This window comes from Mustela nigripes, chromosome 3, assembly GCF_022355385.1.
Source record: "Mustela nigripes isolate SB6536 chromosome 3, MUSNIG.SB6536, whole genome shotgun sequence".
NCBI classification, from domain to species: Eukaryota; Metazoa; Chordata; class Mammalia; order Carnivora; family Mustelidae; genus Mustela; species Mustela nigripes.
In genome coordinates this window covers 77,302,478-77,326,208 of record NC_081559.1, presented here as the reverse complement: position 1 = coordinate 77,326,208, position 23,731 = coordinate 77,302,478, and the positions used below count along the sequence as shown (strand labels likewise).

General features: G+C 34.5%; 1 protein-coding gene across 4 annotated transcripts in view; it reads left to right on the top strand.

Moving 5' to 3' along the window:
• NCKAP1 (NCK associated protein 1) overlaps positions 1-23,731 on the top strand; it is a 100,630-nt gene that overhangs the window by 7,473 nt on the left and 69,426 nt on the right. For 2 of the 4 annotated variants that reach the window (XM_059394299.1, XM_059394298.1), the window contains exons 2-3: positions 7,292-7,309; positions 8,370-8,480. In XM_059394299.1, coding sequence (XP_059250282.1) covers positions 7,292-7,309; positions 8,370-8,480 — 129 coding nt within the window. The remainder of the gene's footprint in view (positions 1-7,291; positions 7,310-8,369; positions 8,481-23,731) is intronic. The other 2 variants (XM_059394301.1, XM_059394300.1) reach the window with 1 other exon arrangement.

Sequence of the window (23,731 nt, the reverse complement as noted above, 5' to 3'; positions counted from 1 at the left end):
TTCAAAGAAATTTCTTGTTTTAAGTAAAAGTCTGGGAAGATACTTTCTTATTGCATAGTTAATTATTTTAGATACTTGACAGTAATAAAACTGCATTTTAGAAAGTATTTTATAAACCGTATGAACTTTTCTTTTAGTTCCAGATTTTGAGGGTTTTTTTATTCATTCATTTGCTTTGCATTTACTGAATGTCTTCATAGACACTGGGGAGACAGATAAATTAAGATGCAGTCTCCAATGCCAAGAAATTCACATTTTAGTAGGTTGAGAGATTTAGAGGTATTTACCTAAAATGTGTTGTGTAAGTGTGCTTATGAGAGTCTTGAGAAGGGCAGTGAAGATTCCATTCTGGGGAAGAAGAGATACTGACCTTTGTGCTTGATTTTGAAGTATGAATAGAAACTTCAGGTAGGCAGTGACAAGGTGTAGTCGATCATTATTAGGATTCCAGAACTTTTGTTCAGCAGAATATATAGAGATGTAAAATATATAAAGTTATAAAAACCCTAGTAATGTCTAATGCCCTCCTTGCTGACATATGGCCTCTAAACTTCTCTTTTGTTTTTCATTCTTGTAATTTATTCTGTGGCTTGAGAGAGCTAGATTCTGATAAAGCTCTGATACTGTCTTTTAAACTTTGGACAAGTTATTTAATTTTTCTTGGTTATAGTTTCTTTATAAATTGAGGAGACCAGTGTTTTTTAGCCAGGGATACACAATATAATTATTTTAAAAGGTTTTTAAAAATATATCTGTATCTTGACATAAACCTGCTAAGAAAAAGCCCCTGAAATGATTCTGATGTTAAGAACCATTGAAATAAGTAAAATGTAAGTTTTAGAGCCCCACAAAGATTTAATTCTTTGAGAGAGAGAGCAAGAGTGATTTCTTTCTCAGGCAGTTACTCACAATAGTGATACAATTTTGTTTTTTTGGGGTAATACTAAATTTCTGGTATATTGGGCTGCATGTAGACTTTTTACTAGCAAAATCATCTACAGAGTACTTATTCTCAGCTTCTGTTACACTCTAAGCTGTATATTTTTGTTTCCTAAGCCATGTTAATCTTTTTGATACTAAGTCTTGAAATTTTTATAGATATTCCAGTTCTACTGTGTCTGTAGAGTACTCTTTAGTTAACCTTAGAAGGTTGAGTGAGTTAATTCATCTGAAGTGCTAGTGCAGTGCCTGACACAGAGTAAGAAATGAGTAAGTTTAGGCTATTGGTATTAAATCTGTTTCTGGGGCATGAATCAAAGTAGACAATAAGTTCATTTTTCCCCCCTGTTAAATCCAGCTCAGTACCCCCTCTGGGAAACATATCAACTTTTCTTTTTTTACTTTCTGACATTATAGTTTGATATCTATTTACTGCTAGTACAAAATAAATATTTTTTAAAAAAGATTTTATTTATTTATTTGACAACAAAGATCACAAGTAGGCAGAGAGGCAGGCAGAGAGAGAGGAGGAAGCAGGTTTCCTGCTGAGCAGAGAGCCCGATGCGGGGCTCGATTCCAGGACCCTGGGATCATGACCTGAGCCAAAGGCAGAGGCTTTAACCCACTTAGCCACCCAGGTGCCCCCAAAATAAGTATTTTTATTACAGGAGTGTGTTCTTCAGTGGGCCTTTATGTATTTATTTATTTTTAAAGATTTTACTTATTTATTTGACAGACAAAGATCATAAGTAGGCAGAGAGGCAGACAGAGAGAGAGGAGGAAGCAGGCTTCCCGCTGAGCAGAGAGCCGGATGTGGGGCTTTGGTGGGGCTGGATCCCAGGACCCTGGCATCCTGACCTGAGCCAAAGGCAGAGGCTTTAATCCACTGAGCCACCCAGACACCCTGTCAGTGGGTTTTTAAAGAACAGATTGACTGATTGATTGATTGATTGATTTATAAAATAAAGTGGAGCCCAGCATGAGGCTCGAACTCACGACCCTGAGATCAATACCTGAGCTTAGATTAAGAGTCAGATGCTTAATTGCCTGAGCTGCCCAGAGGCCCCAAGAGCAGTTTTTTTAAAACAGTAAAAATGTGGTCACATATAATACTTGGGAAAAAAACCTATAGAATACCTTTTTTTTTTTTTTGTAAATTGAGCTGTTTCTCTATATTGCAAGCTGAAAAATGTTTAAAACCTGTAGTGAAATACACTTCTTCTTGTGAAATGAATAATAATTAGTAACTCATTTGAATCACTAAGATTTTTTATAAAATGAATTTTGAAATATCTAATGCATTGAAATATTTAAGTTTGTGGTTTTCCCAGAATTTGTGCTTGGAAAGCAATAACCTTAAATTGGCTCCAAGTAACAGGTAATTATTGATAAATTTGCATTAATTTTAAAGCATTTCCAATAATTCCAGTATATTTTCTATGAAGCCTCTTAATCTAAATTTTAGCAGTGAATTGCTTTTTTTTCCCCACATATCCAAGCTTGAGGAGAAGTTCAAAGCACACTGGTTGGCCAAAATATAGGTGACACATACAAAAAAACAAAATAATTGAATACAAAACCACTAATATGAGACTTAAGTCTTGTTTTGCTCTTGATAGATTTTCCAGTATTTATTGAAACTTCATTGTATTACTTTTGTTTTTGAAATTACACAATAAAAGAATGATAGCTAAATTATTTTCTGTAGTCCATGATTTTAGGTGATGTCCGTCTATAGGCATTAATGTCAGTTAATTTCCTTGAAGACTCTAGGGAGAATCTTGGTCCTGATATGCTTTTTTTTTTTTTTTTTTTAAAGATTTTATTTATTTATTTGACAGAGATTACAAGTAGGCAAGAGAGGCAGGCAAAGAGAGAGGTGGGGAAGCAGACTCTCCGCCAAACAGAGAACCCGATGCAGGGCTGGATCCCGGGACCTTGGGATCATGACCTGAGCGGAAGGTGGAGGCTTTAACCCACTGAGCCACCCAGGAGCTCTGGTCCCGGTATGCTTTTAAATTTGCAAAACACGCTTTAAGATCTATGGTTTTTCTTATTTATTGAGTAAAAATTAACTTCCTGCTTAAAAATTAACTTCCTGTTTCTAGCATAAATTGGTCACATTTTGCATTTTTCTCTTTTTCCCTGACATATTCAGATAGGGCTAGTTTTTTGTACTTTCACAAATAGCATTCTCACTCTGAACTCTGGGATTTTGTTCATGTTTTTTCATTTACGTTACTGTATCTAAAAAATTGGTTTGCTCTGCAGTATTTTGGCAAAAGAATGTGTTTTATTGCTGAGTTAGACTAGGACTTAAAAAACAAAACTGATGAAACTAAGCAGATTTTTCCTTTGATAGTAATTACTCCAGTGAAAGTTAAACTAAGCAGATTTTTCCTTTGATAGTAATTACTCCAGTGAAAGTTTTGAGCATTGAGGTGTTGAAAGAATGGAACTATTTTTTTTAACTGTTTTTCTGTGCATATATTTTTAGATAAGCATTTTTAGTGCTTTGTAATCTTTAGGTGCTCACAGCTAAACCTTGAGCAAGTCACTTAATTTTTCTAACGCTCCTTTCCTCTCTGTTGAGAGATGCTTTAGGCAGTTTCAAAAGCATAGATGTTTTTACGCACAACAGGTGCTTGTAAATGTTCTTTTCACTCCCCACTCTTGGGTCTTTTTTTCTTTTTCTTGATTGTTGCTTAATCTCTTATGAAAGATTGAGGATTATTTCTGTATTTGATTTTTGTAACATCATGTTAAGTTTTTGGAAGAATATGTAGCATTAGCCATGTAAAATTAATCTGTGTTATGTAATTGGTTTGAGGAAAGGACTTGGGGGAAAGGGTTTTGGTGGTAGATTGGCAGAAAAATTTGTTTTGAAGTTGAAATCACACAAAGTCTGGTGTTGAGGTTTCTGGTCACAGATATTTATTTTGTGGCCTGAATGAAATATTGTGTGGTTTTCTAAAACATCTCTGTTCTTTATTTTTGGTAATAATATTATATTTATATTTTGTGAAAAAAAATGAATTTGGAGATGTTGGCTGATAATACTGAGCTAGAATTGGTTAAATGGAAAATTTTACTTTAATAATTGGGAACTCACTATAGATATTCATGTGTTTTAAGAAATTTTATTTTAAAAAATGGAAGATTGTTCAAATAAAAATCTGAACAATCTACCCTGGGGAGTAGGTAGTATTACTTACTTTTATGAGTTAGAGAACTGAGGTTCGGAGATTAAACTGCTTGCCGGGATATGGGCTGAGCTCCTTGACTCAGATTTCTTAATTATTATATTTAAGTATTCCCTTTAACATTAGTACAATTTCATCTTCTACATTAAATAGTCATAACTTTGTTGAATTTAAAGACAAGTAGAATATTCATAGAAAATAAAGTTGCAATTGTGAGAACTGGAAATTTAAGTACATAAATATTTAAATTTCCTTTATATCTTCTGGAACTCTAAATTACAGTGTTTTTTGCATTATGAAAGCATGCTGAGTCAAGATAAAGTAAAATACATGGTTTTAGGGTTGTGGGTTTTTTTTTAAGTTCTGTGGCTCAGAAATTATTTACTTTTTGTCTAGTGATACAGCTCTTAGCCAATTATGCAAAAAAGCTTTTTTTTTTTTTGATAAGGCTGTAAGGTTCAGTTATTTAGGTACAATTTTGCCTTGTACTCACCTTTTCTTTTCCTCTTTTTGTTTTTTGGTGTTGGGGAGGTAGAAGTATTTAAAAGTTTTGTTTGATTTAGGCCTTTTGGTAAGCCTTTCTGACACATAATAGTCTAAAATTTGTTAATAACTAACTATATTAGTATATGTTTTCTTTTTTTTTTTTTAAGATTTTATTTATTTATTTGACAGAGATATCATAAGTAGGCAGAGAGGGCAGGCAGAGAGAGGGGGGAAGCAGGCTCCCTGCTGAGCAGAGAGCCTAAGCAGGGTTTCCATCTCAGGACCCTGAGATCATGACCTGAGCCAAAGGCAAGAGGCTCAACCCACTGAGCCACCCAGGTGCCCCTTCGTTGTTTTCTTAAATGTGGCACTTCAAAGGGTGATACTTTTGAGAGTGAGAGATTAATTTTGTATAATATAATAGTTACAGGAGAATGAAGTAGAGTTTCAGATGTACCAACTGCAGACAATGTTTTTGAAATATATGTTGTTATTTTATGATTTCTTTGTCCTGTGTCCTGAAACTCTTATGCTTTGAGTGATGTTGGAGAAGAATATTAATTTTTATTAAATGAGAGTATCTGGTTAGTTGGATTTTTTTTAAATTTTGTTTATTTGACAGAGATTACAAGTAGGCAGAGAGGCAGGCAGAGAGAGAGAGAGAGAGAGAAAGGGAGGAGGAAGCAGGCTCCCTGCTGAGCAAAGAGCCTGATGTGGGGCTTGATCCCAGGACGCTGGGATCATGACCTGAGCTAAAGACAGAGGCTTTAATCCACTAAGCCACCCAGATGCCCCTAGTTAGTTGGAATTTTGCTATACTGCTTTGGTATAGGAGGAAACCCTTTTTAACTGAATTATTATGTATGGCTTTTTGTCAGATGTTAATTACTTAGATGTTAGTTTTTAGTCAACTCGTTTTTTTATTTTTTTCTTGTACTTTTTCTTTTTTGCGTGAGTGTTTCTTACACGGTATTTCTGTTGGTATTAAGTAAATAAATCAAGCAGGTTGACCAGAAAAAATGAAATAGGGGCTAGTACTTCTTATGAGACTTTTACTTGGGTAATTATAATTATTGAGGCTGTTATTGACAACAGCTCGCATTTTTAGAGCATTTTAGAACACGCATATGGTAGCCCTTCTGTTAAATACTGTACATGGTTTATCTGTCTCTTTTCTAATCCTCATAATGACCCTCTGAGGTAAGTACTAAGTTCCCCATTTAAACATGTAGAAATAGACTAGGAGATAATTTGTAGTATATTAAAGGTCCTGTGGATCATAAGTGGTGACGATTGAAACCCAGTAAGTCTTATTCTAGAGTCTGTTCTGCCTCCCAGGATAGTATGTTTAGATATGGCTCATTGAGCAATGTGGAAAAAGGTAAATCAATTCCACAAAAAGATTATACAACCACTTATTTTTCCATTGAAACGAAATTTCATTCTTTATGTTTTCAGTGTAAGAAAGAATTCCTCGTATATATACATGCATCTATATATATGAGAATACATGAATGTTAGTTTTCAGATATGTGATTAAATTCTTACACAGTAAAATTTGTGATCATGGGAAATGCATATGGTAGTCTATCATATTTTCATTATTCAGTAGTCACGAATAATGTTAGAATGGATAGCTAAATTTTTAAATATTAGAATATGGAAGATAAAACATAACATTAAGAAACTGAATGTAATACTGAATAAATACTCAAGTGGAAAAAAAAACTGTAATAAAAAATAAAAAACTGAAGGTTATTTGGAATCACTAAGATTTGCACCACCTCAGGCATATTTAGGGAACTTGATTTTCATTGTATCATTGGTGTAAGGAAATGTTAATCTGTAGCTATTTATATTTGTACAAATTCTTAGTATGTGGTTCTTAGTTATTCTTATTATATATAGTAGACTATTTTTTGGGAAGTGAATTAATTGGCTAATTAGTTTATGAGAAATCATATTTTAAACAAATGATAGTCTACTCTGATGAAAAGGCAGATGTATTTTAGTATTTACCATGTTGAAATGGAATTTGCATAGTTGTTTTGTGTCAATCTGGTTAAGGATTATGAAGTTCTAAATTTCTTAGGTTAATTTTATCTACCTATGTTTGAACAATAAGAGAATTCTTACTGCATTCCTATTTCCATTTGGAAAATAACAGGAATGTTTGCATTGATTTTTATACTTTGATTTGGAAGGGAGTTAGGTGATATTTGAAAGTAGTTTCAATTTGAGCTGAAGTACAAAAGTCATCCAATAACAATTTATTTTTATTCTTGGCTACTGTTTCTTTTTAAGGTATGTAAAATTTCACTGACGGTTTTGCTCCTATTTCTATAGTTGCATGTAGTCTTCATTTTCCTTCTAGTATTATTTAAAGTTTATTTAGAAAGAGCACCAAGAAACTGACATGGTTGTACACTTACACAGTAGTATTTAAATATATATGAATAGTATAAACTCTATAAATCTATTGTATACTAAACTCGCTACTTAGAATACCTTTAAATTGTAGCACCATATAGTTCTAATCTTGTTTTGTTATTCATAGTCTGCAGTGCATAAGTTCTCTACTGAAACTACTGAAACGTATATCATAGTTTGACAATCATTGTTTACACGTAATTTTCTCTCTTTTTATTACAATGCTTCCCCAGCAAGGACAAGTTTGGAAGGTTTGCAAAGCTTTTCACCTTCCCTCTGCCCGCTTGCCCGCTTTCAGATCAGTTTCATGTTTCATAACTTCTCTCTCTGCAATTCACAACATAGCCATAGTAAACAATGAAAAAAACATTAAAATTGCAATATGTTTCCTCACACATAGTAGAGAGATAAAACTTTGTCAAAGGACACATTTTAAAAAAAATGTAATGAGAAGTTAAATAACAATGTTATAATTTTAGCAATTCCCTAAGAAATAACATTTCACTAGCATGCAGTTTATTAAACGTCACATAACAAAACACTAAATAGTTTAGATTGTATTTGGTATTGCTAATAGTTCAGATAAAAAGTTTCTTCTAATAGTAGTACTTGACATTTGTATAATGCTTTACAGTTTACTACAGAGAATGCTGTATGGCTGATGTGGTCAAAATGTAAACATTCCCATTTATTCTGTGCTTATGAGATATAGAACAGATGTAGATTCATTGTTTGAAGTGCTGCTGGTATGATGGAAAAATACTGTTGTAACTCAGATGTTCAGAGGAATAGGCAACACACTTTAGTAATATAAAGATAATTTTAGCAGCTTCCAGTTCTTTTGAACTAGGGCTCTTGTATTAAAATGTTTAAAGTGAATGAGGAAAACATTTTGGAAAAGACATTTAAACATAAGCTTATTATTTTATAACACTTAGAAAGAAACATTTCCAGTATTCTTCTGAATATTTAATTTTGTAATATTTTATTAGCTTCAAATGAATACAATCCTACCTCAAACCAAGACTTTTTTTTTCTTTTTCTTTTTTTTTAGGTTTGAGCTTTTTCCTTCACTGCTGTTCTGCGCTAACTGCTTTGAAACTTTCCATGCATTTTTTTTCAGTAGAAGAACATCTCTGTACTGTCTCCCATTGCATATTTCAGCTGTGACAATCCCTGCACTTTGCCTATTCATTTTATCACCTGCTCACCAAAAACAATAAAATATCTCTAACTTCTGATTACAGATTTGCTATTACTTGGTTTTAGAACAAGGATGCATTTCACTTTTTTATTACTGTTGTCTTATAGGCATGTGGAGATCCCAAGGCAAAACCATCCTACCTTATTGATAAAAACCTGGAATCTGCTGTGAAATTCATAGTCAGAAAGTTCCCTGCTGTAGAAACTCGCAACAACAATGTAAGTCATAGAAATTTTTATATTGCTTGATTTTAGCAGTCTGTAGGGAAAGTAATGTTTAGTTCTTATTTGTCTAATTCTTTGTATTTTGGTATGCCAATTATGTAACTTGATTAAGGGCTTTGGGGAACAATATTCTTATCTCTAAACTGGAAAAAATGATTCCGAACTACATCACCATTTTATTATAGAAGACATAAGATCTTAATTTCTTACACACTTCTTCTCTTTCAAGTTGGGACAGAAAGTAAGGTAATAGAAATGTATATATTCCAAATATTTGCATGACTAGTTGGGGAGTTTTTAATTATAGTCATAAATTTTAATTTGAAATTAATAAATGTCTTCATAGAATTTGTATTCTTTTTAGTAACTATCTGTGTTTATTTTAAAATACATTTATTTCTTTAGTATTTTTAAAATTGAGAAAAACATTTCTGAAAAATAATATAACAAGGTGATGGTGTAGGATCTTTATTTTTCCATATTACTTTCTTCAGATGGAGTAGTTTTTCTTAGAATATACAATATAGTCATATCCGGAGTCTTCCTGATATGTTTATATAATCTTTCAGTAGTTCTTTATAATAATTTCTATAAATAACTAATTTTAGAAAATTAGAGCTAATTTTATCTCACCATGGTCTTTTCATATAAATTTTGTTGACTTGGAATCTTTTTGCATGTCTTCTTTTTAAAAATTTTTTTTTCTTTTGTAGTCTCATTTTATAATCTTTACTTTTTTTTCCCTTATGTACAAACTTAGTCTAGAAATTTCCTCTTATATCTGGTCTCCGTACTTTTAAGAAACTGTTTAAAAAATATTTTGTCATCTTTTAGTCTCCTCAAATCATGTATATTTATTGAAGAATCATATTTTCCCTGTTGATAATCACCTTTACTTAAAAATATTGTAATGTAGAATCAATCAGAATTAATAGTCTGATAAAGTGCTTTTTAAAGAATTAAAAAAAGGTCTGTTTCTTGTAGTATGGGTTAATAGAGGTCTTTGTGTGTTTCATAGACGATTGTGTTTCATAATTGTTATATTAAGATATCAATTAGTTTTTGATTACAAAATGGGTGATCCAAAGTATACGCTTCTTAAGAACACCATTATTTTATGGAGAATCTTTTTTAGTTATTGACATTAATTAACTGACTCATCTGACAGATAATTTACCCACTCTGAATGAGAGAGATTTTGTAATGAAAATCTGTCCTGCCTTTAGTTTTATATATACTTCTTTTTCTTCTGGCTCATAAAATCTCTGTGATATGAGCTCTCCAGAGAATCATTTAAGTTTAATTTGTGTGTGAGTATGTGTGTGTTTGTGTGTGTAAAGTTCTATGTGAAAATAAGCATAGTTCCTAAATAGGAGGCCTTTTTTTAGAAAATTAGTAAGATCTGATTAAATACATGTTCACTGTTTTTGTAACATTAATATTTTTTGTTGAAGAGTAAATTAAGAATCTTTGCTTTTCCTGATTTTTGGGGCAAACTTTATAATAATGCTGCTATTTTTTGTTTTTTAAAAATTTTACTTCCCTTCTCAAATTCTGCAGCACAAAATTGACTTTTTAAAATAAGCTTTTTTAAAGATTTTATTTATTTGTATTTATTTAACAGAGAAAGAAAGATCACAAGTAGGCAGAGAGGCAGGTAGAGAGAGAGGGGGAAGCAGGCTCCCTGCTGAGCAGAGAGCCCAATGCAGGGCTCCATTCCAGGACCCTGGGATCATGACCTGAGCTGAAAGCAGAGGCTTTAACCCACTGAGCCACCCAGGCGCCCCTAAAAGAACAGTTTTATTAAGGTATAATTCACATACATATAGTTTACTCACTTAAGGTGTACAATGCGGTGGGTTTTTAGTACATCCCCAGAGTTGTGTATCCTGTACCACAATCAATTTTAGAGTATTTTCATCACCACAAAAAGAAACCCTAGACTTATTAGCATTCACTCCTACCAATCCCCCATCCCTAGATAAACACTAATCTTCTTTCTTTCTGTATACCTATTTTGGAGCTTTCAAATAAGTAGTATCATATAACATGTTGTCTTTTTTGACGGGCTTCTTTTCATTTAGCATAATGTTTTTATGGTTTATGCAAGTTGTAGCATATATCAGTACTTCATTTCTTTTTATTGCCAAAATATAGTCTGTGGTGTGGATATATGCTTTTATGTATCCATTCATCTGGACGCCTGGGTAGCTCAGTTGATTAAGCGGCTGCCTTCGGCTCAGGTCATGATCCCAGCGTCCTGGGATCGAGTTCCACATTGGGCTCCTTGCTCGGCGGGGAGCCTGCTTCTCCCTCTGCCTCTGCTGCCACTCTGCCTGCTTGCGCGCGCACGCGCTCTCTCTGTCTCTGGCAAATAAATAAATAAAATCTTATGTATCCATTCATCAATTGATAGATGTTTAAGTTGTTTCTGCTTTTTTTTGTTTGTTTGTTTTACTGTTATGAATAATGCTGCTGTGAACATGTATGTAAAAGTAGTGTAAACTTATGTTTTCATTTCTCTTGGATGTGTATACTTAGAGGTGGAATTGCTGGGTCATGTGATAATTTTTCGTTAAACCCATGAAATTAGTTATATAGTATTGTTGAATGTTACGCTGCTTATAGAATTTACTCTGGTTGTTCTGTTTGCAAAGTCTGAGTTTTGTCATACAGCCTTTAAAACTATTATGTGTAATGCTGTTCTGTTGTTTTTTGCCTACTGAAGTACTATGTACTAGGTATTTATGAAATTTTGTGATCTCAGTTTTGATCTGAGCCTGCTAAAATCCTGGTGAAAAGTTCCTGGCAAACTTGGGTTAGGAAATGAGAAATGAGTTCAGTTTTTTTTTTTTTTTAATTTCATAGAAGTAGTTAATGGAGCTTTAAGGACTAGCAACTTTCCTTAGTACCATCTGGGAATGATAGAAATTTGCAGATTTCTGGCTGTTAGGTATGCTGAAGAAATGGTATTGATATCATAGTCGGGTTTTTTTCCTTTGTGTTTGGGTCCTTGAGTCATTGTATAAATATGTGCCACAGAGCATGCTTACTTTATCTCATGGATCAGGGGGAATTACTGGTTAGCACTGTTTTTTTTTTTTTTTTTTAATTTTAATTTTTTATTTTTTATAAACATATATTTTTATCCCCAGGGGTACAGGTCTGTGAATCACCAGGTTTACACACTTCACAGCACTCACCAAAGCACATACCCTCCCCAATGTCCATAATCCCACCCCCTTCTCCCAACCTCCCTCCCCCCAGCAACCCTCAGTTTGTTTTGTGAGATTAAGAGTCACTTATGGGGGACACCTGGGTGGCTCAGTTGGTAAAGCAGCTGCCTTCAGCTCAGGTCATGATCCCAGCGTTCTGGGATCGAGTCCCACATCGGGCTCTTTGCTCAGCAGGGAGCCTGCTTCTCCCTCTGCCTCTGCCTGCCATTCTGTCTGCCTGTGCTCTCTCTCTTCCCCTCTCTCTCTCTGATAAATAAATAAAATTAAAAAAAAAAAAAAGAGTCACTTATGGTTTGTCTCCCTCCCAATTCCATCTTGTTTCATTGATTCTTCTTCTACCCACTTAAGCCCCCATGTTGCATCACCACTTCCTCATATCAGGGAGCACTGTTTTTGTTTTGATTCAGGTAAGCACCACTTGTCCTCAGTTTCAGAAAAGGCAATCATAAAAATATTGTTTTGGTAAAAATTAAGCACAAATTTATTTAGGTGTTTCCGTGATTTGATTCTTAAAAAAAAAGGCTACCTGTGTGCTCACAGATAGCTGGTTATCTGGTATTGTGAGAAAAGGAGGACACTATTATCTGATACGCCCAGATTGGTTCTAACAATGCTTTAACAGTGATGATGTTGGGCTCTGTTGAGTTAATTTTACTGTCTTGCTCAGCCCCTTTGTAATCTGGTAGAAACTTTTGTACTCTTCCGATTCTGGAGTCAGGATAAGTCAAGGAATGTTTGTTTTGTTTTGTTTCTTTTTTGTTTTTGTTTTTGTTTGTTTTCTGAGTCGTGATTTTGAACTGGATGCCTCATAGGCTTCAAAGCAGGTTGATTAGGGTAAAAGTCACCTGAATAAAAGTGATACCAGTTTTATAATTACAGCAGCATTTACTGAGTGTCTAATATGTGCCAGGCTATGTATTTTAATAGAGTTATTTTTCTTATTTAATTTTAGATTAAAGAAAGCATTTCTGAGCTGAGAGATTGTCTAATATATCTATAACATGGTATCTTCTAGTATTTTGAGAGTGACTGCCAGATGGTTTAGAATTTGTTTCCTGTAAGTTTCTTAGAGCATATAGAGGGAAATCTGTAATTTTCCTAGATAAAGAAAATAGTAGAAACTTCTTATATTTTTAACAGGTAAAAATTGTTTTGTCCAAGAAATTCTAAAGGGGCATTTTAAGGAAATGTTCAGGTGTATATATGTTAAAATATTTCTTTTGAAATATTTTTCCTAAAATATTTTAATTTCCTCCCTTTGTTCTGATGTTAAATTTCCATCTAAAAGCTACTTTGTGTTTTTTAAAACAATAAAAATATCTAACACAAAGGTGTCATTGTAAGATTTGTCTACTTACTGTACATTGTAGTGTAAAACTTTTTATTTGATTCCCAAATTAATGGGAAAGTGATAAAAATTACTGCCCTGTATATGTTGAATGAATCAGGTCTTAATTGCCTAAGACTGATGGCATTGTTGGTGAGGAGAGTGCCACAAGAACCATACTGAGATTCTGGACTGAGATATAGGCCATTATTGAAATAATTAGAAAATTAAGTTTTTAGACTTAAGAGGAATATTTTGTTATAGGTATTACTTATCTCCTCTCTTAAGGAACCCAGTACTACAGGATACTATGTAATAAATTAAAGTTTTTAGCTTACAGCATCACTTAAGGAAACACAAAATAAAGCAACTCTAATACTGTTGGTTGTGAGACATAGCTTTAGAATCTGTTTTTTTTTCATTTTTTAAAAAATTTTTAGAAGATTTTGTTTACTAGACAGGCGCTTTAACCAGCTAAGCCACGGAGCCAGCACTAGAAGATTTTGTTTAAATGAATCTTAACACTGAAAAAATAAAAAAACAAAAAATACAAAAAAAGAGAGAAGATTTTGTTTATTTATTTGAGAGAAAGTGAGAGAGCACAAGCAGGGGGAGCAGCAGCAGGAGAGGGAGAAGCAGGCTCCTGCTGAACAGGGAGCCCTATGCAGGACTAGATCCCAGCACCCTGGGATCAAGACGTGAGCCCTAGGCAGACGCTTAATGACTGAGCCACCCAGGTTTTGTTTTTAAACACCATTTTATCCCTAGTGCATGGTACATAAGAGGCAATAAATAAATGTTTGATGAGAGAATAAAATTTCCTTTATTGTTTTAAATTTATGTCAGAACCCAACATAGCAATATTTTTTAAATTTCATTATATTCTTAGCTAAAAAGTAACTATCCTTTTTAGTAGAGTTACACAAATATGTCTCATTAATACTACTACTGAGAATAAACTGGAATAAGAACAGGAGTTCCAGCTTCTTCTTTTTTCTCTTTTTTTAAAGATTTTATTTATTTATTTGACAGAGAGAGATCACAAGTAGGCAGAGAGGCAGGCAGAGAGAGAGAGAGGAGGAAGCAGACTCCCTGCTGAGCAGAGATCCCGATGTGGGACTTGATCCCAGGACCCTGAGATCATGACCTGAGCCGAAGGCAGCGTCTTAACCCACTGAGCCACCCAGGTGCCCGGAGTTCTAGCTTCTTAAAAACATAAATATGTTTTGGGAGTGGGTGCTGGTATCAAGGATGGGAGTAGGGAAGCTCTGACACATGCCATCATGCACTGTGGTTTAGTTAGAAGGAAATGGTAAGGAAACTTACTTGTTTCTAGCTAATCTCTAAGAGGGCATTTGTTGTCTTGGCATGGTTTCCATTATGATGTGGTACTTAAGAAGATGGACTTTGGAGCTAGTAAACCAGAATTTGAGTTCTAGCTGAATGATTTGGGAAAGTTATTTCACATCTTTTTTCTTTTTTTAAAAGATTTTATTTATTTATTTGAGATACAGTGAGTGAGCGAGCAAGAGCGGAAGCTGGGGGAGTGGCAGAGGGAAGAGGGAGAAGCAGACTCCCTGCTGAGCAGGGAGCCCAACTGGGTCTGGATCCTGAAACCCTGGGATCATGACCTGAGTTGGAGACAAACGCTTAACTGACTGAGCCACCCAGGCGCCCCAAGTCATTTCACATTTTTTTAGTAAATATGCTGCTGAAGTGAGCATAGTCATTTCACATCTTAAATCTTCTTTGTTCTTACCTCAAAAATGATAATACCAATTCCTAAGAATCAGTTTAATATCTACTAAGTACTTCACAGATTTGTGTGACAAATTGCTTTTGAAAAATGGAAGCTGTTACTTATATTACCTTGCTTTTTGGTCTACTTCACTGGTTTTTCTTTTAGCTGCCCTTTATAATGTGGGTGTTTCTAAATGGCTTCCTGCCCTCCTCCCTCCTATACTCCCCTGCCTGCAGTATATATGTATGAAAACATTTACTTCAAGGCTTCAGCTGAGTAACAAACGGTCTTCTTTTTTCTGGGTTCTAGATCTGAATTCCGTCTACCTTTTGGACAGCTGCACAAGTTAAATAGCAAACTTTCATCTAGTATTGAACACATGGTTATCTTCCATTTTGTTTCTCTTTTGTCTTGAGTCTCTTTTTGTCTTGAGTCATTATCTTCCACTTTGTTACCTAAAATAGAATTTTCTGAAACCCCTTTGACTTTTAGAAAATGTCAAGTTAGTCATTTAGGGCTCATCAGTTTTAATACTTGCCAGTTTTCATAACATTTTGAATTTATCCCCCTACCCCCCTTCAGGTCTGCATTTCCTGAGGGGAGAAATGCTATGATAATCCAAACACTGCTTTTCATGCCTTTCCAATCTCTCCTCATGTTGCCACCCCCCATCTTTCACACTGGGGAGGCCAAACAAAACAAAACTAATCTGTTTCTCTGTTGTAACTCACATCTCTGTTTTCCTGGCCCGAGTACTCATCTTTGAATCCTGTTGAGTAGGATATAGTAGGCCAACAAATAACACTTTGGTTTTAAAAGAAAATTATAATAAGATAATGTAACAATTTTTTTTAAAGATTTTTATTTATTTATTTGACAGACAGAGATCACAAATAGGCAGAGAGGCAGGCAGAGAGAGGGGGGGGGGGAAGCAGGCTCCCTGCTGAGCAGAGAGCCCGACGCGGGGCTCGATCCCAGGACCCTGAGATCATGACCTGAGCCGAAGGCAGCAGCTTAACCCACTGAGCCACCCAGGCACCCCAATGTAACAATTTTTTAGCCTTTTTTTTTTTTTTTAAAGATTTTATTTATTTGTCAGAGAGAGAGAGAGACAGAGAGAGTGCACAAGCAGGGGGGGAAGCAGGTTTCCCACTGAACAAAGCCTGATGTGGGTCTTGATCCCAGGACCCTGGAATCATGACTGAGCCAACGGCAGACACTTAACACACTGAGTCACCCACCTGTCCCATTGTAACAGTATTTTGATGGTGTATTTTGTCATTAGTCAATATGTCTCTATATATACTCTAATGGAAGCTTAAGGAAATATTTGGTCTTGACTGATTAAACTTTGCCAAAATTGAAAAATAGTGAGAACTAACTTAAGCGTCTATTCTTTTAAAAAGGTATTATCAACATTCATTTAATATCTCTTCTACATATAATAGTCTTTAATTCTAGCTTGAATAAACAGAATAAATAAAAGAATGAAACCCTGATTAGTAGATACAACTAAGCCATGCTTTGATACATTTGAAAAGTATGAAATAGGTCAAGTACTGGCAGGGAATTGCATTAGCACTAATAACCTACCTAAATTGGTTTAAATTATCTTTCAATTTTTACCAAAAGTAATATGGATATATTGTAATGAGTCAAATAGTTCAGAAGAATTTAGGATGAAAAGTGATTATATCTCTTATTCCATTCTTTCCTGCCCTGGTCTTGTTTCTCAGAAGGAACTTGTGTAAGGAATATCTTATTTTTCTTTTATAAATTCATTTACCAATGTTAGACACTATATATAGTCTACGAAAGAATTTTGTAGACTGCTACAGAAGAACTTAGGTCATTCAGTTTCTTGCTCCTTACTCACTCTCCTCTTCTTGATATTCAATAGGTTTTCTTTTCTTAATATTTTTGGATCATTGGTTACCTAATTTTTAAACTTTAAATATAGTTCTCTATTTTTATAGCCTCATCACAGTCATTTATACTTTAATGCTGTCAAAATTGTTAGTTGCTTCCTTTTGTTTTTGAAATCATAAAGTGTTCTGAAATTGAATTATATACTGATTCTAAAAATTAAAACTAGTAAAGATCTGCGTGCTTAGTTTGCATTGTTTCACTCCATTGTCACACTGAACTTAGAATAATTTATATTACATATATGTATTTATGTTTATGTATATAATATATATAGCATTAAAATGAAATGGATTCTTTCTTCCAAAATTATTTCATAGTTAGATTTGTTTCATAGGTGCATCATAATTTTCTGTACTTATAGTTATGTGCCTTGATAGAATTCTTAAATTTACCTGTCCTAATAATCACATTGATCAGCTTTCCTTTTTTTATGGAGCCCACTCTTCTGTAACCTGCAGCCTCTGACTCCCCTCTGGACAGTTTGCTTATGTCTGCTGTATAGCTTTTGTCCTGGGAAATCTTCTCTTTGTTGTCCCACCAGGGCTTTCACATGGAGTTTTCATAAAGTTTGGGAATGTCTTGAAATTGTGTACCGAGTTTGATTGGGAAAGTAATTTTGAGCTTTTATTGTAATCTCAGGAATGATTCTTTGATCCCCAAACACATCTCTTTTGAAATCATAATCTTGTATATTGTATATTCTCATTATACTATACTGTAAGCATAACCTCTTCAGCTCACTGATGCTGTTTTCCTAAAGCAAATGAGACTGTCAGTGGACATTATACTGAGGTTTTTATAGTATAGTCCCCAAGGAGATACATTCCTGGCATTTGCAATCATCTGTTTTCCTCAAATTTCCTGAAGTTATATCTTGCCTTTAGTGATAGTTTTTCAGCTGTCTTTCAAAGAATCCCTTTGGCTGCAATGGTAATTATGATCCCTTACCTAATAAAAAGGATGTTACGAATACCTAATAACTTGTTGATTTTTAATTTTTATTTTCTTTGTCATTTGTTCTAGGGGGCTCTAGCCACTTTTAGCCTGTACCCTTTGAGTACCCTTAGCATAGTATTTTACTGCTTATCATGGCAGGTCTGGTCTTACCTTTGGTCAGATCAGAAGTTATTTGCCAAGATCCAGAGTAAAAGACAACAAAAGAAACTGCAATGGAGTAAATGAGAAGATTTTGCGAAATCACTTGTTTTCTTTTTTCTTCTTAGCAGTAATCTTGGCTAAAATTGTTTTAAATATGTATACCCATGGTCTTTGGCCACAAATAAATAGGATAGTATACTATGTTAGTCTTTTCTTTAGTGTTGGATAGAATGTAGAACATGGGAAAATTATTTAATTGCTTATATATTTTTAAAATTTTTATTTATTTGAGAGGAGCATGAGCGCATGAGTGGGGGAGGGGTAGAGGGAGGGATAGAGAGAATCTCAAGTGGACTTCACACTGAGCGTGGATCTCCCATGGGACTCGATCTAATAACCTGAGATCATGACCTGAGCTGACATCAAGAGTCAGATGCTTAACCAACTAAGCCACCCAGGCATCCCTTAATTGCTTATTTCTTAAGGAGTATTTTGTTTTGGGAGAGTATGTTTATGCTTTTCATGGCACAAATGGCCATGCTTTCTTTTGCCTCTAGGCCTTTCTTTATTGCTATCTTTACTGTCTGGCAAAATATTTTACTCCCATATTCTTTCACTAGGCTAACTTCTTCTTGTCTTTTGGGTTTATGCTTAGATGTCACCATTTCAGAGAAACTTTCTTTAACCCTTCCAGTTAGGTTATGTGCTGCATGTATAGTTCCCTCCATTTATCATTTACTTTATTCACTTATTTGAAAGGTTTGTTGAATGATGTCTGTGAGCCAAGTTCTGTTATGTGAGAGGGGATCCAGCAGTGAATAAACAAACCAAAATACTGCCCCCTGTAGAGCTTATATTCTGTTGGGTAGAGATAGAAAAGAATATGAATATAATACCAGGTAAAGATGAGTTCTAAGAAGAACAGAGCAGAGTGATAGTAGGGAGATACTTAATTAAGGTGACCAGGGAATGCTATTCTGAGAAGGATGAAATTTGCAGTCATTGAGATGAGAGCTTATAGTGACTTGAGCTAGAATGGTAGAGGTGGAGTATGTTCAAATTCTCAATTATTTTGGAGACTGAGCCATGAAATGTTCAGATACTAGAATTGTATTTTGAAGATAGAATCCAGAGTAATTTGCTGATGCATTGATGGGGGACAATGAGAAATAAGATCTGAAGATTTTGGCTTGAACAGATATCAAGCTTCACTTGGGAGAGGACACAAGAGGAACAGGTTTGGGGTGGGAATAAAGAAGCGGTGGTACTCACCAGCTCAATATTAGATATGTTAAATTTGAGGGGCCTGCAAAACTGAATAGAGATTTTGAGTAGCCAAGTCTATGTATAAGTATTGAGCTCATATATGTAGCATGAAGCTGAGAAGTTGAAGAGAAATTGTTAAGTGTTTTAATGGAGAGGAGGAGTGGCATAATCATTGAGAGGAAGAGAATGAATTGACAGTAAAAATTGGCAGTGAAAATGGAGTAATGTTGCTGCTCAGTTATGGTTTATGATCATGAAGTAGGGTTGAGATCAAGTCAGCCTGTGTATATTCTTTCTCTCAGTGGGTTTTTTTCAGGCAATAATGATAGAGGGAGAAAGGGCAAGGGTGTAATACAATGACAGGCCATTCCATTTTTTTGGGGGGGGGGCATTTAATTTTAAGACGGATAAAAATAGAAATAGAGCATGACATGATGAATGAAAAGATGGTAGGGCAAATGTATAGGGGGTGCCTCAGAGTTCAAAGAATTGATGAAGATGTAAAGGTATTAAGAGGATATTATCTGTATTAAGTGGGAGTTATTCTTCCATTGATGCTATTTTACCTTGTCTTCAAATCTCCCAAGAACAACAGATAAACAAAAAGGCCAGAAAGAAGCCACGGCAGCTTAAGCATTAACGTTATTCCTCTTTATAGGCCTGTAAATTGAGGACATTTAACGTGATCCACCACTCTCTGTCAATATGGAAGAAAAATAATTCCTGGGAGCCTTCTGTATTTTAGGATCTCCTTTAACTTCCCCCATCTTCTTTACCATCCTCACTGCCCTTAGAAACTTCTGCAATTCTTATTGTGGTCTTTTGCAAACTAGAGTGAGTGAGATGTGTTTGTGTTTGTGTTTTAAACCTCTTTTGTGTAATTACTATATAAATATCTACATACTACATAAATAATTTCTACATACTACATAAATAATAATACATAAATAATTTCATGGAATTACTACATAAATATCTACATAAATATCCCTCACTAGATTATATACTCATTTAGAGGGCTATCATTTTATTGATAGTTTTATCCCTCATGTTGCCTGATAATAATAGGTTGGGATATTTGTTGACAAAATGAATACTATTTTATTACGGTAATTCTTCACTTTCCTAGAGGCTACTTTTCATATCACTTGCCTCTTTGAATACCTCTGAGAACTAGGAAGGAAGTGGTTCCACTTTCAAGAATCTTCTCAAGAGGAGCGCCTGGGTGGCCCAATCCATTAAGCTGAACCTTTGGCTCAGGTCATGATCTTCAGGGTCCTGGAATCTCAAGGTCCTGGGATTGAGCCCCGTGCTGGGCCCCCAGGTCAGCAGAGAGTATGCTTCTCCCTTTTCCTCTGCCCCTTCTTATCACTCATGCTCAATCTTTCAAATAAGTAAATAAAATCTTAAAAAAAAAAATCTTCCCAAGAAAAAGAAAGTGTGTGTCCACATATAGATATATTTATAGCAGCATTCATTATTTGTAATAGCCTGGAACTGGAAACAGTTAAAATGCCCAGCAATCAATGAATAAATAAAATGTGCTATATCCACTTAATGAGATACTGTTTAGCAATTAAAGGGAACACACTACTGATGCATATTATAGTATCAGTGAACTCCAGAAACATTTAGGCTAAGTGAAAGAAGCCAGATCGAAAAAGCTACATATTGTGTGATTGTTTTATAGGAAAAGTCTAGAAAAAGTAGATTTGTTGAGATAGAAAGTAGGTAAGTAGTTGCGTGGTGCTGAGGGTGGTGGGGGTAAGAGTGAGGTTAATGTAAGTAGGTACAGGGGAACTTTTTGGGATATTGAAAATTTTCTAAAGTAATAAAGTTGGTAGTGGCACAACTCTAAATTTACACAAAGTATTTAATCGTTCATTTATCATGATATGGTAGGTAAATTATACCACAATAAAGCTATGAAAAACAAATAATTTTGAGCAGCCAGAATTGGTATTTTAGAAAAAATAAAGCTTATTTAGAAATAAGCCTTTTGGTTCTCACTATGTCAAGCTTGTTGAGTTTACTTAGACAAAATTGTAACAAGTCTCTTTTCTAAAGCACTGTACATTAAAGGTACTCTTATTAGGAGCAAATGATAATTGACAGGAAGAGAAATAGAAACTTTAAAAAGTGAAAAGTATAGCTAGCAAGGACTGTTTAATGTTAGCTTATTACCTTGTATATGTTAGTAGCACCTAAGGCTATCTTGACATGAGTAGCTCGGTATAATTATTGATTACAGTGATGACATCTAATCAGTAAGAAAAGCTTGATTTCTTTCTGTGTCCCCAGGTTATGAAAGCAAAGTTATCACATATTATAGAAAAACTTATAAAAATTAGTTATTAAAATTCAGTGTAAAGGAACTAGCTTCATTTATATTTTTACTTATATTAGAAAATGGTGCCATTATATGAGGTAAATTGTATTATTAACACAGTGTGCTGTCTTTTATATAAACCTGTTATGCCTAACCACACTATACTAGGATCTGTAATTAATGATTTTTCTAGTAGTAATGATAAAATTACAGTAGTTTCATCAGTTTGCATTAATTTTGACCATCTTGTAACCAGAAATCTTAAACTTTCAGGATTTTTTCTGATGCAAGTTAATGCACTGAGGTGGTCAGATAGAGATTGTTTTAATTTACCTAGTGCTACATAACAGACCACCCCAAATTTTGCTGAGCTTAAAACACAACTTATTTCTTATCATTCTGTGCATAGGTGGGGTAGTTCTTGTGCTTGTCTCACCAGTCTTACATCACAGCTGCATTTAGCAGTGAGTTGGCTGGGGGATGGGCCTAGCTGGGCTTAGCAAAATGCTGAACAACTTCTTTCCACATGATATGATAGTTGAGGCTTTTTCACCCATGGCATTTTAGGACAGTGTTCCCGAGAGAGGAAAATTGGAAGCCATAGGCCTCAAGTTAAGAGTGTCATTTCTGTGGCTTTTTGTTGGTCAAAGCAAGTTACAAGACCAGTTGAGATTGTAAGGGTGGCAAAATAGACTGTAATTCTTGATGGGAGGAGCAATTAAAGTCCCATTACAAAAGAAGCAGGCTTTAATATTTTTTGCCTTTCTGTTCTTTAAAATATAAAATTATGCATTTCAGAATTGAACAGATGACTAGCATTATTGGAAAAAGTTTGGATTTATATATAAAATGAAGAGGTTGAATTAGAGAAATTCTTGGAAGCTTCAGTCTGATGAGGCTACAAATAAATACAAGTATTTTCTGAAAATAGTTTTGGCTTTGCTTATTCCTATTCTAATTTTGTGTCATTGTAGGGCAGCTTCAATGTTGAAGTGTATTGGAGAGGTGTTTGGGCTTTGAAATTTGACTTGTATTGGCATTTTACCCTTTTATGGTCTATTTCTGTATCTGGAAAGTAAATATAAAAATATACCTGGATTGGGAAATAGAAAAAAGTTCTGGAGATAGATGGGAGTGATGGTTGCACGACTATATTAGTATATATATATTTTTAAGATTCATTTAGAGAAAGAGACCACAGTTGTGGGTAGGGGGGTGGACAGGATAGGGTGGGAGGGATTAGGGTTACTTTCCCTAAAACTTACTTACTTTTTGTTCAGAAAAATGCATTTCTGATATAATTGACTACCAATAGAATCGTCTTATATATGATAAAAGAAGAATCCTACAAAATCCTATGAACCTTTTTAAAACATTGTGTACTTTTTGTGTGAATTTGGATTTTCAGGTAATCTTAAGTGATTTGCTTATATTTGGATGGAATATGTCATTCTCTTTAGATGTTTCATATCCTTCTTTTATACTTTCTTATCCTGGAAAGACATAATGAAATATTTTGCCCAACTTTGAGGATTTGTTCAAAGGATTAAATCAACACTCTGTGTTAGGATACATAAACTCATTTGAGGCATGAGTTGATGCCTGATACTACATTCATTTACAGTCAGCAGTGCAATTTGAAAATTGACTTCATGATTTTAATGTTGAGAATCTTGAGGATTGGTGATGGATTGATTGTCCATCTCTGTGCTATGTCCATCTCAATGCTGGCGATACAGCAGAGAATGATACAAACGCCCTTGCTCTCATGGATTTAAGTTCAAGTTGAGATTTTAGACAACAGACAAGAGAAATAAACACATACTTTGATTGGAGATAAGTGGTAGAATAAGGAGTTAGAGAGTAATGAGGAAAAGGAGACTGTTTTAGAGAAGAATGCTTAATAGTGGCTTCTCTGAAGAGAAGTGTGGAGTGAGTTATGCAAAGAAGTGGCAAAGAGCACCCCAGACTTAAGAAAGAGCAAGTGCAAAGGCTCTGTGCTAGGGCCAACCTTGGTGAAGTTGATTAAAAGAGCAGGAAGAAGACCAAAACGTTAACTACTAAGTGAGGGTAGAAGAGTATGAAGGGAGATGAGGTCTTAAAGGTAGGCAGGTCTGCTATTTAAATTTGATTCTGAGGCTTTGGTAGGGACTTTGTATTTTAAGTGTGATGGGAAATCATTGGAATTTTTAAAAAGCCTTCTATTTTGAAATAATATTAGATGTGAAAAAATTTGCAGAAATAATACAGAGAGCTCCCATATACTCTTTACCTAGTATTAATATCTTGCATAACCATTATTGGAATCAGTTTTTTTAG